At 62.1% G+C, this 24703-nt stretch overlaps 3 protein-coding genes across 4 annotated transcripts in view; 1 reads left to right on the top strand and 2 right to left on the bottom strand.

Moving 5' to 3' along the window:
- Window positions 1-756: 756 nt before the first annotated feature.
- The window catches only part of LOC106732768 (transmembrane protease serine 9-like), a 40295-nt gene continuing 16348 nt past the window's right edge, over window positions 757-24703 (top strand). The window contains exons 1-5 of the mRNA XM_089778864.1: window positions 757-1102; window positions 2252-2414; window positions 3039-3310; window positions 3489-3661; window positions 4221-4521. Of these exons, the coding sequence (XP_089634990.1) occupies window positions 976-1102; window positions 2252-2414; window positions 3039-3310; window positions 3489-3661; window positions 4221-4521 (1036 nt within the window). The 5' untranslated portion in view covers window positions 757-975. The remainder of the gene's footprint in view (window positions 1103-2251; window positions 2415-3038; window positions 3311-3488; window positions 3662-4220; window positions 4522-24703) is intronic.
- LOC149524433 (serine protease 33-like) lies at window positions 4807-11942 on the bottom strand. The gene is made up of 6 exons (XM_089779083.1): window positions 11679-11942; window positions 8594-8620; window positions 7394-7556; window positions 6781-7052; window positions 6362-6519; window positions 4807-5858 (listed from the first exon to the last, which is right to left on the bottom strand). Exons 1-6 carry the CDS (start codon window positions 11731-11733, stop codon window positions 5592-5594), a joined length of 942 nt encoding a protein of 313 aa, XP_089635209.1. The 5' UTR covers window positions 11734-11942; the 3' UTR covers window positions 4807-5591.
- Window positions 17276-24698, bottom strand: LOC142818227 (serine protease 33-like). 2 transcript variants are annotated; one of them, XM_075928749.2, is made up of 6 exons: window positions 24570-24672; window positions 24024-24044; window positions 23739-23901; window positions 23355-23580; window positions 21079-21248; window positions 17276-18914 (listed from the first exon to the last, which is right to left on the bottom strand). In XM_075928749.2, exons 3-6 carry the CDS (start codon window positions 23838-23840, stop codon window positions 18621-18623), a joined length of 792 nt encoding a protein of 263 aa, XP_075784864.2. In that variant the 5' UTR covers window positions 23841-23901; window positions 24024-24044; window positions 24570-24672; the 3' UTR covers window positions 17276-18620. The 2 variants fall into 2 exon arrangements, with proteins under 2 accessions (XP_075784864.2, XP_075784863.2); XM_075928748.2 differs by having other exon boundaries at window positions 17279-18914; window positions 23355-23626; window positions 24570-24698.

Genomic DNA, 24703 nt, shown 5'->3' on the forward strand with positions numbered 1-24703 from the left:
TCAGTCTGCCGGCCCCCACACGCCGCCTGCCGGAGATCCCCGAGGATCAACCTCACGTCTTCAGTTTGGGGGGGCGCCTGTCATCATGGCCAACCCACCACGCATACCCGGGTGTCCGCCAGGCCTGGAACGACCCCGTCACCCACCCAGGCAGTGACATCATCTCCATGTGCCCTGTGCCGCCCACGACAGCAGCTTTCTTAACCCTTTCTGCACCCCCTGGGCAACCAGAGGGAAACTGAGGCAGGCGTGGGGATGGCAAGAGGAAAGCCGAAATTCCCCACTTTGTCACCGCGAGGTCAGGCGGGTGGGGCCGGGTGCTGTGACTGGACTTTCTGCCCCTCGCCCAACCAGACTGGCACCAGCCTCCTCACATCCCTTTGCGTGAAACTGCTTAGCACAGAGCACGGATCTCCCCGAACTTCCCCATCGCTTCCTTAGTCACCGTCCCCGCAGCACCGTGGGTGACCTTTTCTGCCCTGAGCTTCAGTGCGTGAGGCCGAGGCAGGGCAGGGCGCCTGAGTCACCCGGCACCCCGTTTCCTCAAGTGTCTTCATCCCCACAGCTTTCCCAACCCTCGTCTCCTGTAGCCTTTTGCAAACCTCCTCCCCGGCCAGGTAGGGCCCCTCCCTCGGTGCCGACGTGGGACGTGCTGGGTGGCTGGGCCGGAGGGAGGGGAGAGAGATCCCGGCACGAGGAAGGTGAGGCGGGGAGGGCAGGCCAGGGGGTCGGTGGCGGGGGGCAGGCTGTGTGGGGCAGAGGAGCAGCTGCTGGGATGGCAGGTCCTGGCAGGGCCGGGGAAAGGAGGCTGCCAGGAAGGAAGGAAGGAAGGAAGGAAGGAAGGAAGGAAATGGCGAGGCATTTGCCAACGGCCACCCGACAAGTTGGGCAACATTCCCGGCCCGGGCTGCGTATATAGGAACCTGGCGCCTCCCAGGGCACCTCACTTTTGCCTTGTAGCCCAGGGGGAGCAGCATGGGAGAGCAGCCGCTGGCAGCCCAGAGGAGACGGGTGATGGGCAGATGGACGCTGCTGGCCCTGCTCAGCCTGGCAGGGCTCCTAGGGGAGGGACCGCATGCGGGGAGCTGCCTGGCACAGTCTGGTGAGAAAAATGGGCTGGCGGGCGGGGAACAGCCGACAGCCGATGCAAACGGAGCCGGGCGAGTTTTCCTTCTACAGCCTTCGGGACTGATCGGTTTGCCGGAGATCCTGGCTTTCCCCACCCTGCTGCCTGCTTCCAGGCCCCCCACGGCTCCCCCTAAGGCTTGGGATCAGTGGGGTCAGCGGCGGGACTGCACGCCAGTTAACTGCTTGGTGGCCAGGCTCCAGTCATTACAATTAGGAACTGCAGCGCCGCTGGGAGATAATTAGCACGGAATGATTGGACCGAGTGGCAGCCCTGTGCGGCCAGGACCAGGCACGTGAGAATTGCCGGGAGCAGGGGAGATGCTTTATTCGTGGCTAAGCCGGAAACACCGGCACAGGTCACAGCACAACCCCTTGGCTGGCCAGCAGGAGCTCGCACGGCACTTTGCAAGGGGAGCGAGTTGCTCTAACCACTAGTCCCCACTCCCCACCCAGAGCCAGGGAGAGAACCCAGCCCCCTGGCTCCCAGTCCCCCTGCTTAACCACTAGTCCCCACTTCCCTCCCAGAGCCAGAGAGAGAACCCAGCCCCCCTGGTTCCCAGGCCCCCTGCTCTAACCACTAGCCCCCACTTCCCTCCCAGAGCCAGGGAGAGAACCCAGCCCCCCTGGCTCCCAGCACCCCTGCTCTAACCACTAGTCCCCACTCCCCACCCAGAGCCAGGGAGAGAACCCAGCCCCCCTGGCTCACAGCCCCCCCTGCTGTAACCACTAGTCCCCACTCCCCACCCAGAGAGAGAACCCAGCCCCCCTGGCTCCCAGCCCCCCCTGCTCTAACCACTATGCTGGTTAATAGACGTGCTTAGTTGGGTGAGTTCTTGGCTTCTCTGTGCCCTGTGATGCTGGTGCCGTTCTGCCGGGCTGGCTCCCCGGTGCCAGGCGCAGGGCGCTATGACTCTGGGGTGGAGGTAGGAGTCCACGCTGGGTGAGAGCCCCGGGGGGACGGTCAGTCCATGGGGCACCCCTCTGATCCAGCGGAGCCAGGGTGCTCTGAGCTCGGGGTGTCTCTCCGCGCGAGGAGCCAGCCCAGGGCAGCTCAGCGAGGCGGGCGGCTGGTCCATACAGCCCGCAGCCACGTGGGCCCCGGCTCACCCCCTTCTCCCCACAGTGTGCGGGCGCCAGGTCCCTCGGAAGCGAATCGTGGGGGGCTCGGACTCCGGGGACGGCGAGTGGCCCTGGCAGGCCAGCCTGAGACTCAACGGCACCCACCACTGCGGGGGGTCCCTCATCGCCCCCCAGTGGGTGCTGACGGCAGCGCATTGCTTCAGAAAGTGAGTGTCAGTGCCCCTCGCTCCCGCCAGCCCTGCCCCCGCCCAGCCCCTCGCTCCCGCCCCAGGTACCCCCGAAAGCCCTGCCCCCGCCTGGCCGATGCCCCTCACTCCCGCCAGCCCTGCCCCCGCCCGGCCGGTGCCCCTCGCTCCCGCCAGCCCTGCCCCCGCCCGGCCGGTGCCCCTCGCTCCCGCCAGCCCTGCCCCCGCCCAGCCCCTCGCTCCCACCCCAGGTACCCCCGAAAGCCCTGCCCCCGCCTGGCCGGTGCCCCTCCATCCCACCCCACAGCCCCTGCCAGCCCAACCCTGCCCCCAGCCCTGCCAGTGCCCCCCACTCCCGCCCCACAGACCTAGCCAACACATTCCTGCCCCCCCAGCCCTGCTGGTGCCCCTCGCTCTGCCCTGCAGCCCCTGTCAACCCCACCCAGCGCCCCAGCCCTGCCAGTGACCCCCACTCCTGCCCCACAGCCCCCGCCAGCCCAGCCCTGCCCTGCCCCCCCAGCCCTGCCAGTGCCCCCCACTCCTGCCCCACAGCCCCAGCCAACACAGCCCTGCCCCCAGCCCTGCCGGTGCCCCTCGCTCCCGCCCCCCAGCCCTGGGCTCCCCTCACCGCTACCCTGTCTCTAGGCACAAGGACCCTGCGCAGTTCTCCGTGCTCCTGGGGACCCACTGGAAGCGGCAGCCCAGCGCCTCGGCCGTCCTGGCTCCCGTGGGGCAGATCGTCTGCAACCCCCGCTACAAGGGCAAGGTGTCCAGCGGGGACATCGCCCTGGTGCGGCTGGAGCAGCCCGTGCCCCTCAGCGACCGCGTGGTGCCCATCTGCCTCCCGCACGCCCAGGCCACCTTCCCGCCGGGCACCAAGTGCTGGGTAACCGGCTGGGGGGCGGTCAGAGCCGGAGGTGAGCCAGTGGGGGGCAGGGCGGGACCCTCATCCTGATGCTGCGGGGAGGGAGGCTGGGGGTGAGGGGAAGGGATCCTGCCCCTCAGCCCATCCCCCCAGTGGGGGGGCGGCTCCTCTCCCCGCTGGGGGGGCCGGGGGTGACTCCCAGCCTGGCTCTCACCCTGCCCCCCCCACAGCCAGGGCCAACAACGCCCCAGAGACGCTGAAGAAGCTGGAGGTGCCCATCATCGCCCAGGAGACCTGCAACGCCCTGTACCAGGGGGGCAAAGAGCAGGAGGACAAAGGGCAGGACATCCAGGAGGACATGCTGTGTGCCGGCTACACCCACGGGGGCCAGGATGCCTGCCAGGTGGGAGCCCGCCCCAGAGTCAGCCGCAGGGTCCCCCCAGTCACCGGCCCTTGTGTCCCACCCCAGAGTCAGCCGCAGTGTCGTGTAACCGGCCCCCTGCCCCACCCCAGAGCCAGCCGCAGCGTGGTGCAACTGGCCTCTGTCCCACCCCAGAGCCAGCCGCAGCGTGGTGCAACTGGCCTCTGTCCCACCCCAGAGCCAGCCGCAGTGTGGTGCAACCGGCCCCCTGTCCCACCCCAGAGCCAGCCGCAGTGTGGTGTAACTGGCCCCTGCCCCACCCCAGAGCCAGCCGCAGTGCGGTGTAACCAGCTGCTCTGCCCTGCCCCAGAGCCAGCCGCAGAATCTCTCTGTAACTGGTCCCCGTGTCCCTCCCCAGAGCCTGGCGGGGGTCCTTGTGTAACCAGCCTGCATGTCCTACCCCAGAGCCAGCTGCAGCGCGGCGTAAGCAGCCCCTGTGCCCACCCCAGAGCCAGCCGCAGGGTCCCTGTGTAACGGGTTCTGTGCCCCACCCCCGAGGTGGCTGCATGTCAGTAACTCCTGCTCTGTGTCTGTCCCGCAGGGCGACTCCGGGGGGCCGCTGGCGTGTAAGATGGGGGAGAGCTGGGTGCAGGCGGGCGTGGTCAGCTGGGGAGAAGGCTGCGCGCAGGAGAACCGCCCTGGAGTTTACATCCGAGTCACCAGCTACCAGGGGTGGCTGCAGGAACACGTCCCCAGCCTGACGTTCATCCAGGACAGCACGGGCGGAACCGGCCCTGGCGCGTTCAGGAACCACGAGAGGAAAAGCGAAGGGAGCGACTCCAGTTCCGCACCCACGGTGCTGGCCAACAGCCTGCTGCTTGTGGCTAGTGTCCTACATCTCCTCTGAGAGCCAAGCCTATCGCTGGCTCTGGGGAGGGAGGGGGGTCTAGTGGTTAGAGCAGGGGATTGGCTGGGCGCCAGGGCTCCTGGGTTCTCTCCCTGGCTCTGGGGAGGGAGTGGGGTCTAGTGGTTAGAGCAGGGGATTGGCTGGGCGCCAGGGCTCCTGGGTTCTCTCCCTGGCTCTGGGGAGGGAGTGGGGTCTAGTGGTTAGAGCAGGGGATTGGCTGGGCGCCAGGACTCCTGGGTTCTCTCCCTGGCTCTGGGGAGGGAGTGGGGTCTAGTGGTTAGAGCAGGGGATTGGCTGGGCGCCAGGGCTCCTGGGTTCTCTCCCTGGCTCTGGGGAGGGAGTGGGGTCTAGTGGTTAGAGTGGAGGAGGACTTCTGGGTTCTGTTCTTTCCTGGCTCGGTGCCTCAGTTTCCCCATGGGCATGGGCTGTCCCACTCCTGGGACGTGCAGTTTCTTTGTATTCCTGTTTGTGAGCCATTTTTGTAGCCTGTATTCAGGCGCCGCCAGACAGTAAATTATTTATTTATTCTGAGTCCGTTCTTTAGCGTTTCAATCAAACCTGTGCGTCAGAGACCTGGCCCATGGGCCCATCTGGCCCGGCCTCCCGTCTCCTCCCTGCTGCCCAGCTTCTCCCAGCGTGAGGCGGACAGCTGGGGAGGCAGCTGGCAGGCCACGGTTTGTGGCCGGGCTCTGCTCAGCACCGGGCAAGTGGCTGCAAGTCACACGCCGCCCACCCGTGATCCACCCAGGCCTTGGGGCAGCTGGGGGCGGGGCTTGTGGGTGGGTGGGCGTGGCTGCGACCAGGGGCAGAGTCATGTTGCATGAGGTAGGCAGGGCCCGTCCCAGAGCCACGAGGGAGAGTCCACAGGGAAGGGAGGTTGCCGTGGTACCGTCGTGGCGGGTGGGCGTGGCTGGAAGGGGGCGGAGTCACCGGAAAGGTGGGAGGCGGTGCTCCTGGAAAGTCCCAAGTCCCCCAGAGCGGTGAAGGGAGAAGTGTCCGATGGTTCACTCCACGTGGGGCGTGGCCTATCCTGGGGGCGGGGCATTAGCCGCCAAGGGGCAGGGCTCAGAGGATGCTGATGAGCCAGGCAGCTAGAAGCAGGGCAGCGGGGGCCGGGCGGGGGGGGCTGCCCCCGTGCGGGCTGGAAGTGCTGCTATTGGCCACCCCAAAGGTGGCGTTGGGCACGTGCTGCCCGATCCAGTCCCGGTAGGCGCCCACGCGGGTGTAGACGCCAGGGCGGTTGGGGAGGGCGCAACCCTCGCCCCAGCTGACCACGCCGGCCACGAACCACAGCCCGGCCTGCTGGCACACCAGCGGCCCCCCGGAGTCGCCCTGCGGAGAGAGAGCCGGTCACACAGCGCCCCTCACTCCTGCCCCCAGCCCCTGCCAGCCCTGCCCCCAGCCCTGACAGTGCCCCTCAGACCCGCCCCACGGCCCCTGCCAGCCCAGCCCTGCCCCCAGCCCTGCCAGGGCCCCTCAGACCCGCCCCACGGCCCCTGCCAGCCCAGCCCTGCCCCCAGCCCTGCCAGGGCCCCTCAGACCCGCCCCACGGCCCCTGCCAGCCCAGCCCTGCCCCCAGCCCTGCCAGGGCCCCTCAGACCCGCCCCACGGCCCCTGCCAGCCCAGCCCTGCCCCCAGCCCTGCCAGGGCCCCTCAGACCCACCCCACAGCCCCAGCCAGCCCAGCCCTGCCGGTGCCCCTCAGACCCGCCCCACGGCCCCTGCCAGCCCAGCCCTGCCCCCAGCCCTGCCGGTGCCCCTCAGACCCGCCCCACAGCCCCTGCCAGCCCAGCCCTGCCCCCAGCCCTGGCGGTGCCCCCCAGCCCCTGCCCTCACCTGGCAGGCATCTCTCTGCCCCTCGGCGTAGCCCGCGCACATCATGTCGTCCTGGATGTCCCGCATGGCGCTCCGGTGCTGGTACAGGGCGTCGCAGGGCAGCGGGTCGATCAGGGGCACCTGCAGCTGCTGCAGCGTCATGGGGGCCGGGAGCTTGGCTGGGGGGGGCATAAAATCACCTGAGTGGGGGGGGCAGATCCAGGGGCAGGACACAACGCCCCCTCCCTGCCCCCCAGTGCTCCCCCTTCCAGCCCCTCCTCCTTTGTGTTCCCCTCCCCTCCCCTCCCACTTCCCTCATGGCCCCTCCCCCTTCCCTCATGGCCCCTCCCTTTCTTAATAGCCCCACCCCCTTTCCTACATGCCCTTCCCCCTCTGTTCTACTCTCCTGCCCCCTCCCTGTTCCTCTCCCCACTTCTCACCTCCCTCCTGCGGTGACCCCCAGCCAGTGACCCAGCAGAGGGTCCCGGCGGGGAAGTGGACCCTGGCGTCCGGGAGGCAGGCGGGCAGCACCCGCGGGGTGAATGTGACGGGGCGGCCCAGCTGCACCAGGGCGATGTCGCCGCTCGAGCCCTCTCCGGAGAAGAGCGCGTGGCCCAGGGCGCGGGCCAGGGGCAGCCGCAGGGAGCCGGGCTCTGGGGCCGACAGCTGGCGGGAGCCCAGGACGGCTCGGTACCGAGACAGCTCTGCGTGCCTATGGGGAGAGAGGGGTCAGACCCAGAGACCCACAGCAGCGCCCCCCAGCTCCTGCCCCCCCAGCCCTGCCGGTGCCCCTCACTCCCGCCCCCCACCTCCTGCCCCCCCAGCCCTGCCAGTGCCCCTCACTCCCGCCCCACAGTCCCTACCAGCCCAGCCCTGCCCCCCCAGCCCTGCCAGTGCCCCTCACTCCTGCCCCACAGTCCCTACCAGCCCAGCCCTGCCAGTGCTCTTCACGCCACATCCACAGCCCCTGCCAGCCCTGCTCTGCCCCCCCAGCCCTGCCAGTGCCCCTCACTCCCCACCCCCATCCCCTGCCAGCCCAGGCTGGTCACTCACTCGGGGAAGCAGTGAGCCGCACTGAGCACCCACTCCGAGCTGATGAGGGTCCCGCCGCAGACGTGACGATTCTCATACTGCAGACTGACCTGCCAGGGCCAGGCTCCCACCGGGGCGTCCTCCCCCCCGACAATCCGGCTCTGGGGCCCCCCGTGGCCACATGCTGTGGTCGGAGAGAGAACAGTGCCAGGTGGGAGGAGACACAGCGCCCCCTGGTGCTGGGGGCTGGAGCTGCAATGGAGCCTCCTGTGGGGTTCTTGGTGCTAAATAGCGCCCCCTAGTGCTGCCCTAGGGCACTGGGCCGGCCCTGCCTGCCAGGGGAGAGAGCCCCCTGCTGGACCCTGCCCTGCTCCCTGCCCCACAGCGCCCCCTAGCACCACCCTGGGGCACTGGGCCAGCCCTGCCTGCCAGGGGAGAGCGCCCCCTGTTGAGCCCTGCCCTGCTCCCTGCCCCACAGCGCCCCCTAGCACCACCCTGGGGCACTGGGCCAGCCCTGCCTGCCAGGGGAGAGCGCCCCCTGTTGAGCCTTGCCCTGCTCCCTGCCCCACAGCGCCCCCTAGCACCACCCTGGGGCACTGGGCCAGCCCTGCCTGCCAGGGGAGAGCGCCCCCTGTTGAGCCTTGCCCTGCTCCCTGCCCCACAGCGCCCCCTAGCGCCACCCTGGGGCATTGGGCCAGCCCTGCCTACTAGGGGAGAGCACCCCTGGCAAGTACAAGGTTAGGGACACCAAGGGTGCGAACCCCCACCCTGCTAATAAACACCGATGGATCTCCCCTCCATGGATTTACCAAACTCTTTTTTTAACCTGATTATAATTTTGGCCTTTAAACATCCCCTGGCAAGGAGTTCCACAGGGTAACCACGTCCTTCCTTTGGTTTGTGGTAAATCTGCTGCCTATTCATTTCCTCGGGTGAGCCCTGGTGTTTGTGGTTTGGTGGGTCACCACTAGTTCCCTCTCTGCAGTCTGAAAACTGACCATTTGTTTGGGCCCTTTGTTTCCGCAGTGGGGACACGCTAGTCGGGAGTTACAAAGTTGATGTGTTACTTGGACAGTTTCCCACTGCAGCCATGGCTCTAGGGGCCTGACAATTCCTCCCTCTCCGCTAGCTGCAAGCACTTAGGTTTACCAAGCCTCCAGGGCCTATTTAACCAGATCGGTAGGTGCAGAGGTGACGTGATGTCCCGCCGGGGTTTCCTACCTGTCTGGATTCCATTGTCCGGGGCAGCTGAGGGAGCCAGGTGCCGGCGTCGCAGAGGGTGCAAAGTGGGGGAACCGGTTTGAGAAACGAGCAGGAATCGGGCAGCGAAGGAAAGAAGGAAAGAAAAGCCCTCACTAAAGTACACAGTCCAAAGAGCACAGCTCTCCGCACGCCGGGTTCTCGCCTCAGCTACGGGCAGGCTTGTCTAGTGGTTAGAGCAGGGGGGGGCTGGGAGCCAGGACTCCTGGGTCTCCCCATTGGTTCTGTGTCTTCCTCCCCCTGCCCGGCCCACACACAGCACACCGCTGGGGGGGATCCCTCTGCCCCGAGAGCTTGCTATCCACCTCCCTGCTGAGGTCGCGTCCCGGGGTGCTCGCAAGATTTGGAGCAATTCAAGAGCCTGAAGGTGCATTTTCAGGGCTGGCTCAGAGGGGGGGATGAGAGAGGCAGTCTGGGGCTGAGAATGAGAACTGAACCCGAGCGCCCTGGCTCCCAGCCCCCCTGCTCCAACCACTGGCCTCCACTGCCCTTCCATAGGAACCAGGAGTCCCCATCACCCGACAGCATGGGCAGCAAGAGAAGGGTGGTTGGTGAGGTGCAGGGAGGTCCCATGACCCAGCTCCTCCAGCTCAGCTTGCAGGGGGGACTAGGTGGGGGTCAGAGAGCTGCCCCAGTGACCCCACTGTGCGGCGCCAGCTGTCTGCCTGGGCAGGGAATGTCGCACAGCCGGTCCTCCCCTTGTCTGCCTCTTCTCAGCCCCCCAGGGAAACCTCCCCTCTCCTGCCTCTTCTCAGCCCCCCAGGGAAACCTCCCCTCTCCTGCCTCTTCTCAGCCCCCCAGGGAAACCTCCCCTCTCCTGCCTCTTCTCAGCCTCCCAGGGAAACCTCCCCTCTCCTGCCTCTTCTCGGCCCCCCAGGGAAACCTCCCCTCTCCCGCCTCTTCTCAGCCTCCCAGGGAAACCTCCCCTCTCCTGCCTCTTCTCAGCCCCCCAGGGAAACCTCCCCTCTCCTGCCTCTTCTCAGCCCCCCAGGGAAACCTCCCCTCTCCTGCCTCTTTTCGGCCCCCCAGGGAAACCTCCCCTCTCCTGCCTCTTCTCGGCCCCCCAGGGAAACCTCCCCTCTCCTGCCTCTTCTCGGCCTCCCAGGGAAACCTCCCCTCTCCTGCCTCTTCTCAACCCCCAGGGAAACCTCCCCTCTCCTTCCTCTTCTCGGCCTCCCAGGGAAACCTCCCCTCTCCTGCCTCTTCTCAGCCCCCCAGGGAAACCTCCCCTCTCCTGCCTCTTCTCGGCCCCCCAGGGAAACCTCCCCTCTCCTTCCTCTTCTCGGCCTCCCAGGGAAACCTCCCCTCTCCTGCCTCTTCTCAACCCCCCAGGGAAACCTCCCCTCTCCTGCCTCTTCTCAGCCCCCCAGGGAAACCTCCCCTCTCCTGCCTCTTTTCGGCCCCCCAGGGAAACCTCCCCTCTCCTGCCTCTTCTCAGCCCCCCAGGGAAACCTCCCCTCTCCTGCCTCTTCTCAGCCTCCCAGGGAAACCTCCCCTCTCCTGCCTCTTCTCGGCCTCCCAGGGAAACCTCCCCTCTCCTGCCTCTTCTCGGCCTCCCAGGGAAACCTCCCCTCTCCTGCCTCTTCTCAGCCCCCCAGGGAAACCTCCCCTCTCCTGCCTCTTCTCAGCCCCCCAGGGAAACCTCCCCTCTCCTGCCTCTTCTCGGCCTCCCGGGGAAACCTCCCCTCTCCTGCCTCTTCTCAGCCCCCCAGGGAAACCTCCCCTCTCCTGCCTCTTCTCAGCCCCCCAGGGAAACCTCCCCTCTCCTGCCTCTTCTCGGCCTCCCAGGGAAACCTCCCCTCTCCTGCCTCTTCTCGGCCCCCCAGGGAAACCTCCCCTCTCCTGCCTCTTCTCCGCCTCCCAGGGAAACTCATTCTTCTCCTCCAGCCCCACCCTGACGTCAGAACAGGAGACTGCTGTGTCCTCAAATGACCTGGGAGCTTTGCAAGAGCCTTATTGGCAGGAGGGATGGCCAAGTTCTGGTGTGTGCGTGCGGGTGTGCTGAGTGTGTTTTTTGGGGGGGTCCCTTGTGGTGTGTTTGTGGTGTCAGTGGCAAAGGACAGCACAGTCCCAAAGAGTTTCACAGTATTCTGGAGGGTCCGTATTATGTGTTGCGCTGGGTAATGAGAGGTAGATCCATCCCAGACAGATAGACACAATAGAGACAGATGGTGATGGCACAGACCGACACCTATAGACACAATCTAGACAGACAGACAGACACAATAGAGACAGATGGTGAGGGCGCAGACAGACACCTATAGACACAATCTAGACAGACAGACACAATAGAGACAGATGGTGATGGCACAGACCTACACCTATAGACACAATCTAGACAGACAGACAGACACAATAGAGACAGATGGTGATGGCGCAGACAGACACCTATAGACACAATCTAGACAGACAGACAGACACAACAGAGACAGATGGTGACGGGGCAGACGGACACAGTTTATAGACAGTCTAAACAGACAGACACAAAGCAGACACATGGTCAGACTCAACCCAAGAGGAGAGAGACAGTGTAGACAGGCAGACACAATCTACACAGATGAACAGATGCAATCTGGACAGATGGCATGTAGACTGTAGGCAGCTGGATACAGCTCAGACAGACAGGCAGACAGATTGACTGACAGACAGACACATCTTTTGTTACTAGAATACTCTCCATTATTGTAGGACCGACGACACCCAAAGGCAGGCCAGGAACACTTTGTGCCGGGTGCTGCCCAGGCTCAAGCTGGGATCGGGCCCCAGGGTGCCAGGTGCTGCTCAGACCCAAAGAGGGAGCCAGTCCCTGTCCCAAAAGGCTCACAGTCTAAAGAGACACAGGCCGGTTTATTCTCTCCCTTTTACATCTAGGGAAACTGAGGCTGAGAGAGAGACCCCAGGACACACTCAAAGTCACACAGAGTCTATGGCAGTGACAGGGGCAGAATCCAGGTATCCTGGTTCCTGGCCACCCTGGTGAGCTAACCACTAGTCCCCACTGCCCTCCCGTAGGACCCAGGCATCCTAGCTCCCAGCCTTCACTCACCTTGCAGGATGGGCAGCAGGAGAAGGGTGGTTATTGTGGTGCAGGGAGCTCCCATGACCAAGAGCTGCTCTCAGCTCGGCTTCCACAAGAGACTAGGGGAGTGCGAGCTGCCCCAGTGACCCCACTGCCCGGCGCCGTCTGTCTGCCTGGGCGGGGAATGTCGTACAGCCGGTCCTCCCCTCGCCCGCCTCTTCTCAGCCTTCCAGGGAAACCTCCCCTTGCCCGCCTCTTCTCAGCCTTCCAGGGAAACCTCCCCTCGCCCGCCTCTTCTCAGCCTCCCAGGGAAACCTCCTGTCACCCGCCTCTTCTCAGCCTTCCAGGGAAACCTCCCCTCGCCCGCCTCTTCTCAGCCTCCCAGGGAAACCTCCTGTCACCCGCCTCTTCTCAGCCTCCCAGGGAAACCTCCTGTCACCCGCCTCTTCTCAGCCTTCCAGGGAAACCTCCTGTCACCCGCCTCTTCTCAGCCCCCCAGGGAAACCTCCTGTCACCCGCCTCTTCTCAGCCTCCCAGGGAAACCTCCTGTCACCCGCCTCTTCTCAGCCTCCCAGGGAAACCTCCTGTCACCCGCCTCTTCTCAGCCTCCCAGGGAAACCTCCTGTCACCCGCCTCTTCTCAGCCTCCCAGGGAAACCTCCTGTCACCCGCCTCTTCTCAGCCCCCCAGGGAAACCTCCTGTCACCCGCCTCTTCTCAGCCCCCCAGGGAAACCTCCTGTCACCCGCCTCTTCTCAGACTCCCAGGGAAACCTCCTGTCACCCGCCTCTTCTCAGCCTCCCAGAGAAACTCCTTTTTGGGTCTCCATCCCCTCCATGTTATTCACTCTCCCCATCCCCAGCCTGCCGCAGCCCATCTGCATGGGCCCCTCAACCCTTCCCCAGATCCCATGTGGCTGAGAACAGCCCCACTGCTACATGGGACCACCAGCCTATGTGGAATGGCTGCTGTGTGTGTCTCTCTGTACGTGAGTCTGTGTGTGTGTGTCAGTGTGTGTGTGTGTGTGTTTGCATGTGTGTTTGTGTGTGTGTGTGTGTGTGTGTGTGTGTGTCAGTGTGTGTGTGTGTGTGTGTTTGCATGTGTGTTTGTGTGTGTGTGTACGTACGTGTATGTGTCTGTGTGTGCGCATGTCGAGTGTTTCTGCAGTTAAGCTGCAGGGTTTCTATGTCTATAGGTAGACTCTGTGCTGTCTGCATCTCTCTGTGTGTAGTTAAACTTGGGGAGAGAGGGGCTTTGGGTAAATAGCCCAGGACAGACTAGTCCAAGGAAATTCAAGGCCTCCATGGGGTTATTTATTTTGTATCATTCTGGGTACTGAGACATGGACCCGTCTGAGACAGACAGACAGACACAACAGAGACAGATGGTGCGGATAGAGACAGACACAAAATATAGACACAATCTAAACCGATGGGCAGCCGCAGGAGGGATGGATGGATGGTTGGAGAAAGAGAGACACAGCGGAGACAGACTGGCAGGCACTATGCAGACAGACAGACAGACAGATGCAATCTGGACAGACAGGCATGTAGAATCTAGGCAGCTGGATGCAACTCAGATAGGCAGATGGACAGGCGGGGAGACAGACAGACACATCTTTTGTTACTAGAATCCTCTCCATTATTGTAGGACCGATGACACCCAAAGGCAGGCCAGGAACACTTTGTGCCGGGTGCTGCCCAATGTCCAGCTGGGATTGGGCCCCGGGGTGCTGCCTATATGCACAGTGGGAGCCAGTCCCTGTCCCAATAGGTCGGTTTATTCTCCCCCTTTTACATCTAAGGAAACTGAGGCTGAGAGAGAGACTCTGGGACATGCTCAAGGTGAAACAGGGAGTCTATGGCAGTGACAGGGAAAAAAATCAGGCATCCTGGTTCCTGGCCACCCTGGTGAGCTAACCACTAGTCCCCACTGCCCTCCCGTAGGACCCAGGCATCCTAGCTCCCAGCCTTCACTCACCTTGCAGGATGGGCAGCAGGAGAAGGGTGGTTATTGTGGTGCAGGGAGCTCCCATGACCAAGAGCTGCTCTCAGCTCGGCTTCCACAAGAGACTAGGGGAGTGCGAGCTGCCCCAGTGACCCCACTGCCCGGCGCCGTCTGTCTGCCTGGGCGGGGAATGTCGCACAGCCGGTCCTCCCCTCGCCCGCCTCTTCTCAGCCTCCCAGGGAAACCTTCCCTCGCCTGTTGACTCATATTTAGATTGTGGTCCTCTTTGTCCCCTAGGTCCCTTTCTGCAGGACTCCTTCCTAGACAGTCACTTCCCTTTCACTACAGTTTTTCCCGGAAAAACTGTTCTGCGTCCTGGGAACACATTGGGTCTTCTCCTTTTCTTTTGCAGAAGAGCAAACGCGCTCTTTCGGAAGCCCCTGTATTCCTTCTTCCGCGAGGAATACGGGGGCTTCCGAAAGACGGCTTTTTCCTGACATTTGGCCCAGTCTAGATGGGCCAAATGTCAGAAAAGCCTCTGTCGACGAGAGAATCAGAAAAAGCTACGCAAAATGCAGAGTGCATTTTGTGTAGCTTTTTGCAGAAAAAAGATGTCGTCTAGCCATATCCTGTGTATATGACCCGGATTGGTCCTTCCTAAGTGGAGCACTTTGCATTTGTCCTTATTCAACTTCATCCCGGTGGCCTCCGACCATTTCTCCAGTGTGTCCAGATCAGTTTGAATTACGACCTGTCCTCCAGAGCACGCCCAGCCCCTCCCAGCTTGGGATCATCTGCAAACTTAATAAGCGTGCTCTCTATGCCAGTATCGAAATCATTGATGACGATACTGCACAGAACCGGCCCCAAAACAGACCCCTGCGGAACCCCACTTGTTCCAGCAGGATTGCGAACCGTTAATAACTCCTCTCTGGGGGTACGTCTACACTAGCTCGTTAATTCAAGCTAGGTAGGCAAATCAGGCAATTGGAGTTGCAAACGAAGCCTGGAATTTAAATATCCCAGGCTTTATTTGCATGTTCCCGTCCGGACGCCATTTTGAAATCCCACATAGTTCGAACTGACTGCCCGCGGCTACACGCGGCAGTCAGAAGTTAATCCGAACTAAGGACTTAGTTTGGATTAACTGTTACTCCTCGTGGAATGAGGTGTAACAGTTAATCCAAACTAAGGACTTCGTTCGGATTAACTTTAAACTGCCGCAATTTGTCTACCTAGCTTGAATTAACGAGCTAGTGTAGACATACCCTGAGACCAGTTATCCAGCCAGTTATGCACCCGCCTTATAGTAGCCGCATCTAGGTTGTATTGTCCTAGTTTATTATAAGAAGGTCATGCAAGACCATATCCAAGGCTTTGCTAAAACCGAGGTGCCCACGTCCACCGCTTCCCCCTTTGCCACGAGGCTTGTGAGCCTGCCAAGGAGAGCGATGGGGGTGGCTTGACGTGAGTGGCATCGCATTATTTCGTGTCGTTGTGAGCAATGAGCGATAGACCCGCCCTAGGCAGTAAGTGACAGATGGTGACTGTGGAGACAAACGCAATACACAGCAGGGGTGGCCAATCATTTCTGATGGGGGGGGGCACGCCAAGATTTTGGAAAGTGATGGAGGCAGCACTCTTCCAGGATATGAATGGAGGAGATGCGGGGTGTGGGGTGGAGGTTGGGTGCAGAAGGGAGGTTGGGGGAAGGGACTGGGGTGCAGGAGGGAGACTGGGGTCTGGGAGGGAGTTGGGATGAAGCAGGCGGTTGTGACCTAGGGCAGGGGACTGGCGGGCAGGAGTTTGAGATGTGACCTAGGGTAGGAGGGGACTGCAGCGGAGATGGCGCCAAGCCGTGTCCAGAAGCCGTGGGGACCGGAGGGGGGGGGCTGAGGTGGGAACAGCGGTTTGTCGTGTCCTGGGAAGACGTTGCTGAAATTCCCGGCGCTGTTTCACCGGGACGGCCCCCAAAGCTGGCTCCCTTGAACCCGGCGCTTCGGAAGCCTCTGCTAACGATATCGGGCAGCCTCGTAGTGATGACTACCCCCAGAACGACGGTCACTGTCATGGCCCAGCACCTCCAAGAGCCAACTGGCCTTTCGGGTTTTGAAGGGCCTGTGACCCAGGGCCAGAGAAGGTGACCCAAGAAGCAGACTCCTTGACCTTGCTTTGATCTTCAGAGCCATCTCAAGGGGTATGCAAATGGATTAGGGCCATTCCATGCTAGATAAGCGCGAACTTTGAAATGCAAATGGGGATGGCTGGAGAATTAACGGCCCTAATTGCACCGGTTGACTTATATCTCTGTAGCTGTTAGCCATAGAACCAACCCGTTCTGGCTGCAGTCCATGCAGGCAGCGATCCAAAGGATGGAAGTATGGAGCCAAATCCATCCCCGTGGCGGGAGCTCGGCGGCTGCCTCCTGTGGATTGCTGTCGCTAATTGCTGGAGCTGCTTAGGAAATAGCATTTTACATCGACAGCCCTTTGATCTCCCAAAGACGGCATGCATTCAAGAGGCGGCACAAAAAGTCACTGCAAAATTCCCGGGGCCCGCTCTGTTATCAGAGGCCTGCTAAAGTTTCACCTGGGGAGTCTGAGTCGTCAGAGAGAAGGTGCCCGTTCTATTCTGCCTTGTCCGGATATTGAATATAAGGCTGCTGGACCTGGGGGACTGATTCGGGAAAGGGCTCTCTCTGTCTCGAAAGCTCCCCATGCCTGTTACAAAAACAACCAGCGGGCCCAGGGCACCTTAGGGTATGTCTACACTACAGCGCTAATTCGAACTAGGCATTAGTCCTCGTAAAATGAGGTTTACCTAGTTCGAATTAAGCGCTCCGCTAGTTCGAATTAAGTTCGAACTAGCGGAGCGCTAGTGTAGCGCCTATCAAAGTTAATTCGAACTAACGTCTGTTAGTTCGAATTAACTTTGTAGCGTAGACATACCCTTAGGGTGTGTCTAGACTACAGAGTTTTGTCGACAAAAGTGGACTTTTGTCGACAAAACTATACCTGCGTCTACACTACCGCCGTGTTCTGTCGACATAACGTCGACAGAACTCAGCAGTTTTGTCGACGCTGGTAAACCTCATTTTACGAGGCATAACGCCTTCTGTCGACAGAGTTTCTGTCGACAGAAGGTGTTATTGCATGTAAACTGTCCTTTGCGTCTACACTGCCATGTCGACAAAGCAGCTTGCTTTGTTGACAGAACTCAATGTAGTCTAGACGCTCTTTGTCGACAGAAGTTTTGTCGACAGTATCTGTCGACAAAACTTCTGTCGACAGAAGCCTGTAGTCTAGACGTACCCTCTGAGACTAACACAACAGAAATAATATCCTGACCAAAATTCAACACCCAATTGACATCCGAAACGAAGTCACGGACACGTCCAGTCTACTCAGTGCGCCTCATTAACACCGGCATGACAATTAACAAGTACTTGCCCCCTTTCTTTTTCTGCTATAAATTGTGAAGGGCCCCCCCTTTTCTCTCCACTCATCTGAGGAAGTGGGTTGTGCCCCCAAAAGCTCACGACAGGAGATATACTCTTTGTTAGTCCACACAACACCCTGAACTTAAAGGAAGATATGTAGTTTGCGCTGCGCAAATCGCATATCTTGTTTCAATTCCATTTCAAAATAAGCTACGAGGAGTCCTGTGGCACGTTATAGAGACTAACAGATTTATTGGACCCACTTTGTCAAATGCAGGTAGTGGAAGTTCCAGAGGCAGGTATAAATATTCAGGCATAAGAAAAGAGTCCCAATGAAGAGTAAGGCTGGAGATAACGAGGTCAATTCGGTCAGGGAGGAAGAGGCCCACTTCTAGCAGCTGCTGTGGAGGTGTGAACTCCAAGAGAGGAGAAGCGGCTTTTGTAGTTGGTTAGCCAGTCACAGTCTTTGTTTAATCCTAAACTGATGGTGTCAAATGGCTACCCTTCTGATATTTCGAAATAGTTTCTTTTGGAAGTTGGCGCATCTACCCAGCGCCAAATTTCGAAATAACGCACTATTTCGAGACATCCCTCAGCCCTCATGGAACGAGGGTTACCGGGATGCCGAAAGAGCGTGCCCGTTATTTTGAAAAATACTTCGAAATAACAGGCAGCTTGTAAGGACGCTTGTTCGGACTCTTGTTAAGACGCGGGGTAGCTATTTCAGGATACCTGAAGTAGCCAGGCAGTATAGACATACTCTAAGATGCTACAGGACCACTCCTTGTTTTTTAAAGTTACAGGCTAAGACGACGACCCCGCTGAGACTTTGAAACGTGTCTGCTAGGAAACGGATCCGAGAGCTCTGTTCATCCCCGGTTGTGTGTTGCTCTTTTCCTCAGTCCCCTCTCTCTTGTTCCTCTTTAAATCAATGTTAGGTGAGTGAATAAGAGTTGGCTGCCAGTGTGTAGCTGGGGAAGATGTGAAATATTCACGGCCCTGGGGGAGTTCGGTTTCCGAGCCCTTGGGACTGGTACAACATTTTTACAGGATGAACAAAGTTTGTATCGACTTGCATGTTTTGTTGATTTCCCCCCTGCTGGCCCGTTGAATTTTCAGAGAAATCCCACTTAAATAAAGTGCAGTGATTTGGACATGGATCATGTGCATTGTGATTTGGTTTTTCTGAAGTAAAGTAAGTCGTCTGGGAACAATTGCCGGAGCAGCCGCAGGGAAAGAGGCAGGACACGCTCGGTGGCCAACGAAAAGGTTTGTGTGAGAAGCTGGCCCATACAAAGGCCGTTTCCCCCCTTCCTCTTTAACACCTAGAGAAACTGAGGCACCGAGAGGCCTGGGGCTTTCTGGCCCCCCTGCTTTGACTCAAGGCTCTCAATGCTTTTCGATCCGAGGGCTCCCAACACATGATGGAATTGCAGGGTCCCGCGGGTGGGAGTATCCTGGACACGGGGTTTCGGCTGCAGGGCAATGGAAAGTTCAGGGCTCGGGCCTTCAGGAGTCGTGGAGTGCAGCTTCCCTGCTCTAACCACTAGGCCCCACTCCCCTCCCTATAACCATAGGGTCGTTCTCACAGCTGGCCTGGCCTCTGGCTGTTCAATGAATAGCCCAGAAGTAGCAGGGGGCAGAGGAGCAGCGGGCCGGGAGCTGGAGTGCAGCCGGCGTTGGGCTGGCTCCGAATCGTGATGTTCACCGTCCCGAATTCCACCCCGGGGAGCCGCTGCTGGATCCAGTCCGAGTAGGCGGAGACCAGGGTGTAGACCCCAGGACGGGCCGGGAGGCCGCAGTCGACTCCCCAGCTCACGATGCCAGTGAGGAACCAGGAATCGTTCTGGGGGCAAACGAGGGGCCCCCCCGAATCGCCCTAGAGAGACAGAGAATTAGTGAAACAGCGCCCCTCACTCCCGCCCCACAGACACTGCCCCCCAGCCCTGCCGGTGCCCCTCACTCCCGCCCCACAGACACTGCCCCCCAGCCCTGCCGGTCCCCTCACTCCCGCCCCACAGACACTGCCCCCCAGCCCTGCCGGTCCTCTCACTCCCGCCCCACAGACACTGCCCCCCAGCCCTGCCGGTCCCCTCACTCCCGCCCCACAGACACTGCCCCCCAGCCCTGCCGGTCCCCTCACTCCCGCCCCACAGACACTGCCCCCCAGCCCTGCCGGTGCCCCTCACTCCCGCCCCACAGACACTGCCCCCCAGCCCTGCCGGTGCCCCTCACTCCCGCCCCACAGACACTGCCCTCCAGCCCTGCCGGTCCCCTCACTCCCACCCCACAGACACTGCCCCCCAGCCCTGCCGGTCCCCTCACTCCCGCCCCACAGACACTGCCCCCCAGCCCTGCCGGTCCCCTCACTCCCGCCCCACAGACACTGCCCCCCAGCCCTGCCGGTGCCCCTCATTCCCGCCCCACAGACACTGCCCCCCAGCCCTGCCAGTCCCCTCACTCCCGCCCCACAGACCCTGCCCCCCAGCCCTGCTGGTGCCCTCACTCCCGCCCCACAGACACTGCCCCCCAGCCCTGCCGGTGCCCCTCATTCCCGCCCCACAGACACTGCCCCCCAGCCCTGCCAGTCCCCTCACTCCCGCCCCACAGACCCTGCCCCCCAGCCCTGCTGGTGCCCTCACTCCCGCCCCACAGACCCTGCCCCCCAGCCCTGCCGGTGCCCCTCACTCCCGCCCCACAGACACTGCCCCCCAGCCCTGCCGGTCCCCTCACTCCCGCCCCACAGACACTGCCCCCCAGCCCTGCCGGTCCCCTCACTCCCGCCCCACAGACACTGCCCCCCAGCCCTGCCGGTGCCCCTCACTCCTGCCCCACAGACACTGCCCCCCAGCCCTGCCGGTGCCCCTCACTCCCGCCCCACAGACACTGCCCCCCAGCCCTGCCGGTGCCCCTCATTCCCGCCCCACAGACACTGCCCCCCAGCCCTGCCAGTCCCCTCACTCCCGCCCCACAGACCCTGCCCCCCAGCCCTGCTGGTGCCCTCACTCCCGCCCCACAGACCCTGCCCCCCAGCCCTGCCGGTGCCCCTCACTCCCGCCCCACAGACACTGCCCCCCAGCCCTGCCGGTCCCCTCACTCCCGCCCCACAGACACTGCCCCCCAGCCCTGCCGGTGCCCCTCACTCCTGCCCCACAGACACTGCCCCCCAGCCCTGCCGGTCCCCTCACTCCCGCCCCACAGACACTGCCCCCCAGCCCTGCCGGTGCCCCTCACTCCTGCCCCACAGACACTGCCCCCCAGCCCTGCCGGTCCCCTCACTCCCGCCCCACAGACACTGCCCCCCAGCCCTGCCGGTGCCCCTCACTCCTGCCCCACAGACACTGCCCCCCAGCCCTGCCGGTGCCCCTCACTCCCGCCCCACAGACACTGCCCCCCAGCCCTGCCGGTGCCCCTCATTCCCGCCCCACAGACACTGCCCCCCAGCCCTGCCAGTCCCCTCACTCCCGCCCCACAGACCCTGCCCCCCAGCCCTGCTGGTGCCCTCACTCCCGCCCCACAGACCCTGCCCCCCAGCCCTGCCGGTGCCCCTCACTCCCGCCCCACAGACACTGCCCCCCAGCCCTGCCGGTCCCCTCACTCCCGCCCCACAGACACTGCCCCCCAGCCCTGCCGGTGCCCCTCACTCCTGCCCCACAGACACTGCCCCCCAGCCCTGCCGGTGCCCCTCACTCCCGCCCCACAGACACTGCCCCCCAGCCCTGCCGGTCCCCTCACTCCCGCCCCACAGACCCTGCCCCCCAGCCCTGCCAGTCCCCTCACTCCCGCCCCACAGACCCTGCCCCCCAGCCCTGCTGGTGCCCTCACTCCCGCCCCACAGACACTGCCCCCCAGCCCTGCCGGTGCCCCTCATTCCCGCCCCACAGACACTGCCCCCCAGCCCTGCCAGTCCCCTCACTCCCACCCCACAGACCCTGCCCCCCAGCCCTGCCGGTGCCCCTCACTCCCGCCCCACAGACACTGCCTCCCAGCCCTGCTGGTGCCCCCCACTCCCGCCCCACAGCCCCTGCCCCGAATGCCCTCACCTGGCAGGAGTCCTTCCCTCCGGTGGGGAAGCCAGCGCAGACCATGCCGCTTTTGATGGGCCGTGACCCGGGAGACCCCGGGATGGGCTGGCTGTACAGGTCATTGCACGTCTGGGTGTCCATGAGCGAGACCTGAACCTCCTGCAGCGTGCGGGGGGCAGGGAGACTTTCTGGGGGGACAAACGACAGCTCAGCAGGGCCCGGCTCCCCCTGCCCCCCAAGCTGGGTCACCCCCTATTCCCTGCAGGGCAGAGACGCCCCACCTGGGCCCTACAGACCGGGGGAGAGGGGATGTTTTACGCTCAAGCGGAGTCCTGGCTCCCAGCCCCTGCTGTAACCATTAGCTCCAACTTCCCTGCCAGAGCCAAGGAGGGACCCCAGGAGTCCTGGCTCCCGGCCCCCCCCCCCCACTTAGCTCCCCAGCCCTCCCTCCCTTCCCACAGCTGCCTCATTTCTCCCGTCGGATGCTCAGCAGGTTCCCCATGGCTCTGCCTTGCCCGGTCGGCCTGCAGCTGTACCACGGCGACACGGCTCCTGCAGCCACGCCTGCCTCCAGGGCCCTGCCACGTGTCAGCCCCCGCCCCAATGCCTGATGAAAACTGCCTTATGAATATGCATAGCTGAAAGAGGCTTTATGCAAAACAGGTGATGGGACCCATCCTTTTAGCCGTTACACGCTGCGGATGGGCCCCCCAATTGCGGGGCCCGGGGGAGAAGCGAGACGTACGGAGGGGGGAGCTGTTCATAGTTCCGTGAGCGCTAATGAGGGTCGTTAGCGATGCGCTGGAGACATAACGACGCGGTGCTCAAACCGACGCGTTGTGAATGGGCGTCGTTGCCCTGTAAACCCAAACTCCGGTTGGTCCTGGACAGACATGTGACCCGGCCACCTGGGACTGGGTCCATCTTGAACCTGCTGCATTTCCATGGCGATGGGGGATGCTGAACCAAGGGTTCCCGCCCTGGGGGAAAGTCTATTTAAGCAACAGGAAGCCACCAGGTCTTCAGCGGGGCTCTGAAAGTGCCTGGCCCGCCCGGGGAGGATGCAAAAGAACCCTGAAGAGGGCTGGCGACCCCGGCGAGATACAGGTCAGCTCTGACTTGACGCGTTTTCCTGCGCGAAGGCCATTTCAGGCACGTAACCAGTGTCTCTGTAGCTTAGAACGAGTTTTTGTTCATTTTCATGTAGTGACTTACTTTGATCTGTCTGCTGTCACTTGCAACCCCTCCAATCAGGGGCAGGGAACCATTCTTAGGGCGGGGGGCTGCTGACCCACAGAAAAATCAGTCGGGGGCTGGCAGCCAAGAGAGAAGCAAAGTGAGAAGCCCCTGGCTGAGAAGAAAACCCCTCCCCACATTCCCCTCGCACCCCGAGAGCCTAGGGGGGCCAGGCGAGTAGATGTGGTGTGCTACAGCCTGGGCTGTGTGGCGTGTAGTCAACCTGTGGAACTCCTTGCCAGAGGAGGCGGTGAAGGCTAGGACTAGAATAGAGTTTAAAGGGAAGCTAGATAATTTCCTGGAGGTTAGGTCCATAAAAGGCTTTTAGCCAGGGGATAAAATGGTGTCCTTGGCCCCTGTTTGTCAGAGGCTGGAGAGGGATGGCAGGAGACAAATCGCTTGATCATTGTCTTCGGTCCACCCCCTCTGGGGCACCTGGTGCTGGCCACTGTCGGCAGACAGGATACTGGGCTAGATGGACCTTTGGTCTGACCCAGTATGGCCGTTCTTATGTTCTTATGAGCTCCCTAATGCTGAGCCTCGGTGCTATATCCAGGCAAGGGGGTGCCGCATCGGGCCCCCGGGCCTGAGGTACCCCTGTTTGTAATTAATACAAGCGCTTTTATTTCTTATCGAGCTGTGTGTCAATAACTGTTCCCTGGGAGGACAACCATGGTGCATATCTCTCTGTCACTGATCGGGAGGCCAACCTCACGAAGTTCCGCTGTGTAAAGCACTAGGATGGGTTTATTTGGGGTTCTGGGCCCAGGAGGGGTTGGGTTTTCTGGGTGCTGAGTCCTTAGGGCTGAGCAAAGCTGAACTGGTTGCTGTACGGTGGCGGGGGGGATGGTCACCCCAATTCTGTGACTTGCCAAGGGGAGACCAGAGGATCTGGCCCAGCAGGACAGGGTGGTGGGGAGCCCAGCAGGCAGGAAGTAGGCATCAGTGGTATAAGCAGCCCACCAGGGCACAACTCCAAGGGGACTTCTGTTATTCAACCCATCACACCCAGGCCTCCTTTTCCCCGTCCCCCCATCCCGTCCTGCCATGCGTCTTACCGTTGGACAGCACATTGCCCCAGCCGGTGACCCAGCAGAGGGTGCCGTTGGCGGTGGTGTCGCTGCTGCGCGGGAGGCAGACGGGCAGGATGTGGGTGGTGTAGTGGAGGGGCGTGCGTAGCCGGACCAGGGCGATGTCGGAGGTGAAGGTGACTGGGTCGTATTCACTGTGGATGATGACCTGGGCCACAGCCGTGGTGAAGGCGTTGGCACTTCGGTGATTCAGCTGGAATTCCCCCAGGGAAATGGAGTAAGCGGAGAGGGACAGACGCCTGGGAGAGGGGGGAGACATGGGACAGGAATGTGTGATTCTACTCCCGCCCCAGAGCACAAATGCAGCCACCTCTGGGGTGGGGCGGCTGGAGAACAGGCTGGAGTACTCACGGATCGAAGCAATGAGCTGCAGACACCACCCATTCCTCCGTGACGAGGGACCCGCCGCAGACGTGGAATCCCTTGTACCGGATGCTGGCCTGCCAGGGCCATTCCCCGCTCTGGGCATCCTGGCCCCCGACGATGCGTTTGGAGGCCACTGGCTGCCCACAGGCTGGGGGCAAAGGAGGGGAGGGGTGTAAATAGACCCCAGGAGTCCTGGCTCCCAGCCCCCGGTTCTAACCCACCAGCCCCGCTCCCCTCCCGGCGCGGGGAGAGAAAGCCCAGGTTGCTTACTTGACTGGAACGCCGTGGCACCTGGAAGAGAGAGAGGGAGGTGTGAGACACTCCTGCTGGCAGTGTACCCACCGAGAGCCTCACCCCGGCCCGGCCTTTTCCTCCTGAAACTCACACGGGGCAGAGTCCTCCAGGAGCCAGCCGCAGGATTACTGGGCGGGGGAGAAATTCCTGAGGGACAGCTGCTGAGCACTGGCTCCAAGTTGTGGGGGACACACACCCGCACCCTGTCCCAGAGCTGGAGAGAGAACCCAGGCTCTCGGCCCACCCGTTGCTCTAACCACCAGACCACACTCCCCTCCCATTGCTGGGAATAAAATCCCAGCATCCTGGTTCTCTCCCGTCCTCCTTGCTCTAACCACTCGTTCCCACTCCCCAACCAGGGTTGGGGGTAGAAGCCAGGTACCCTGGCTCTCAGCCCACCCCTTCTCTAACCACCAGACCACGCTCCCCTCCCATTGCCGGGACTAGAACCCAGGCTTCCTGGCTCCCAGCCCCCCCGTTCTGTCCCTGTCTGCTCCCCATCCCGGCAGACCCCCTGCTCACCTGCTAGCAGAGGCAGCAGCAGCAGCAGGGCAGGCAGTGGGCAGCTGAGATGGCCCATGGGACCGGCTTTTTTGACTCCCTCCGGCTTCCCCAAGGACTGGCACCAAGTCCGGGGCCAGAGGGCAAAGTCACTG

The sequence above is a fragment of the Pelodiscus sinensis genome, chromosome 5, assembly GCF_052426305.1.
Source record: "Pelodiscus sinensis isolate ZL-2025 chromosome 5, ASM5242630v1, whole genome shotgun sequence".
Classification (NCBI taxonomy): Eukaryota; Metazoa; Chordata; order Testudines; family Trionychidae; genus Pelodiscus; species Pelodiscus sinensis.

Excerpts from the sequence above, each read along its gene's own strand:
- LOC149524433 (XM_089779083.1), bottom strand. The coding sequence starts at position 11,733 with ATGGGAGCTCCCTGCACCACAATAACCACCCTTCTCCTGCTGCCCATC. Across the intron at positions 6,520-6,780 it reads GGGGTCACCGCAGGAGGGAG|CCAAGCTCCCGGCCCCCATG; the intron begins GTGAGAAGTGGG and ends TGCCCCCCCCAG. Across the intron at positions 5,859-6,361 it reads GGCAGAGAGATGCCTGCCAG|GGCGACTCCGGGGGGCCGCT; the intron begins GTGAGGGCAGGG and ends CTCTCTCCGCAG.
- LOC142818227 (XM_075928748.2), bottom strand. The coding sequence starts at position 24,627 with ATGGGCCATCTCAGCTGCCCACTGCCTGCCCTGCTGCTGCTGCTGCCT. Across the intron at positions 23,902-24,023 it reads TGCCACGGCGTTCCAGTCAA|CCTGTGGGCAGCCAGTGGCC; the intron begins GTAAGCAACCTG and ends CTTTGCCCCCAG. Across the intron at positions 23,627-23,738 it reads GCAGCTCATTGCTTCGATCC|GCGTCTGTCCCTCTCCGCTT; the intron begins GTGAGTACTCCA and ends CCCCTCTCCCAG.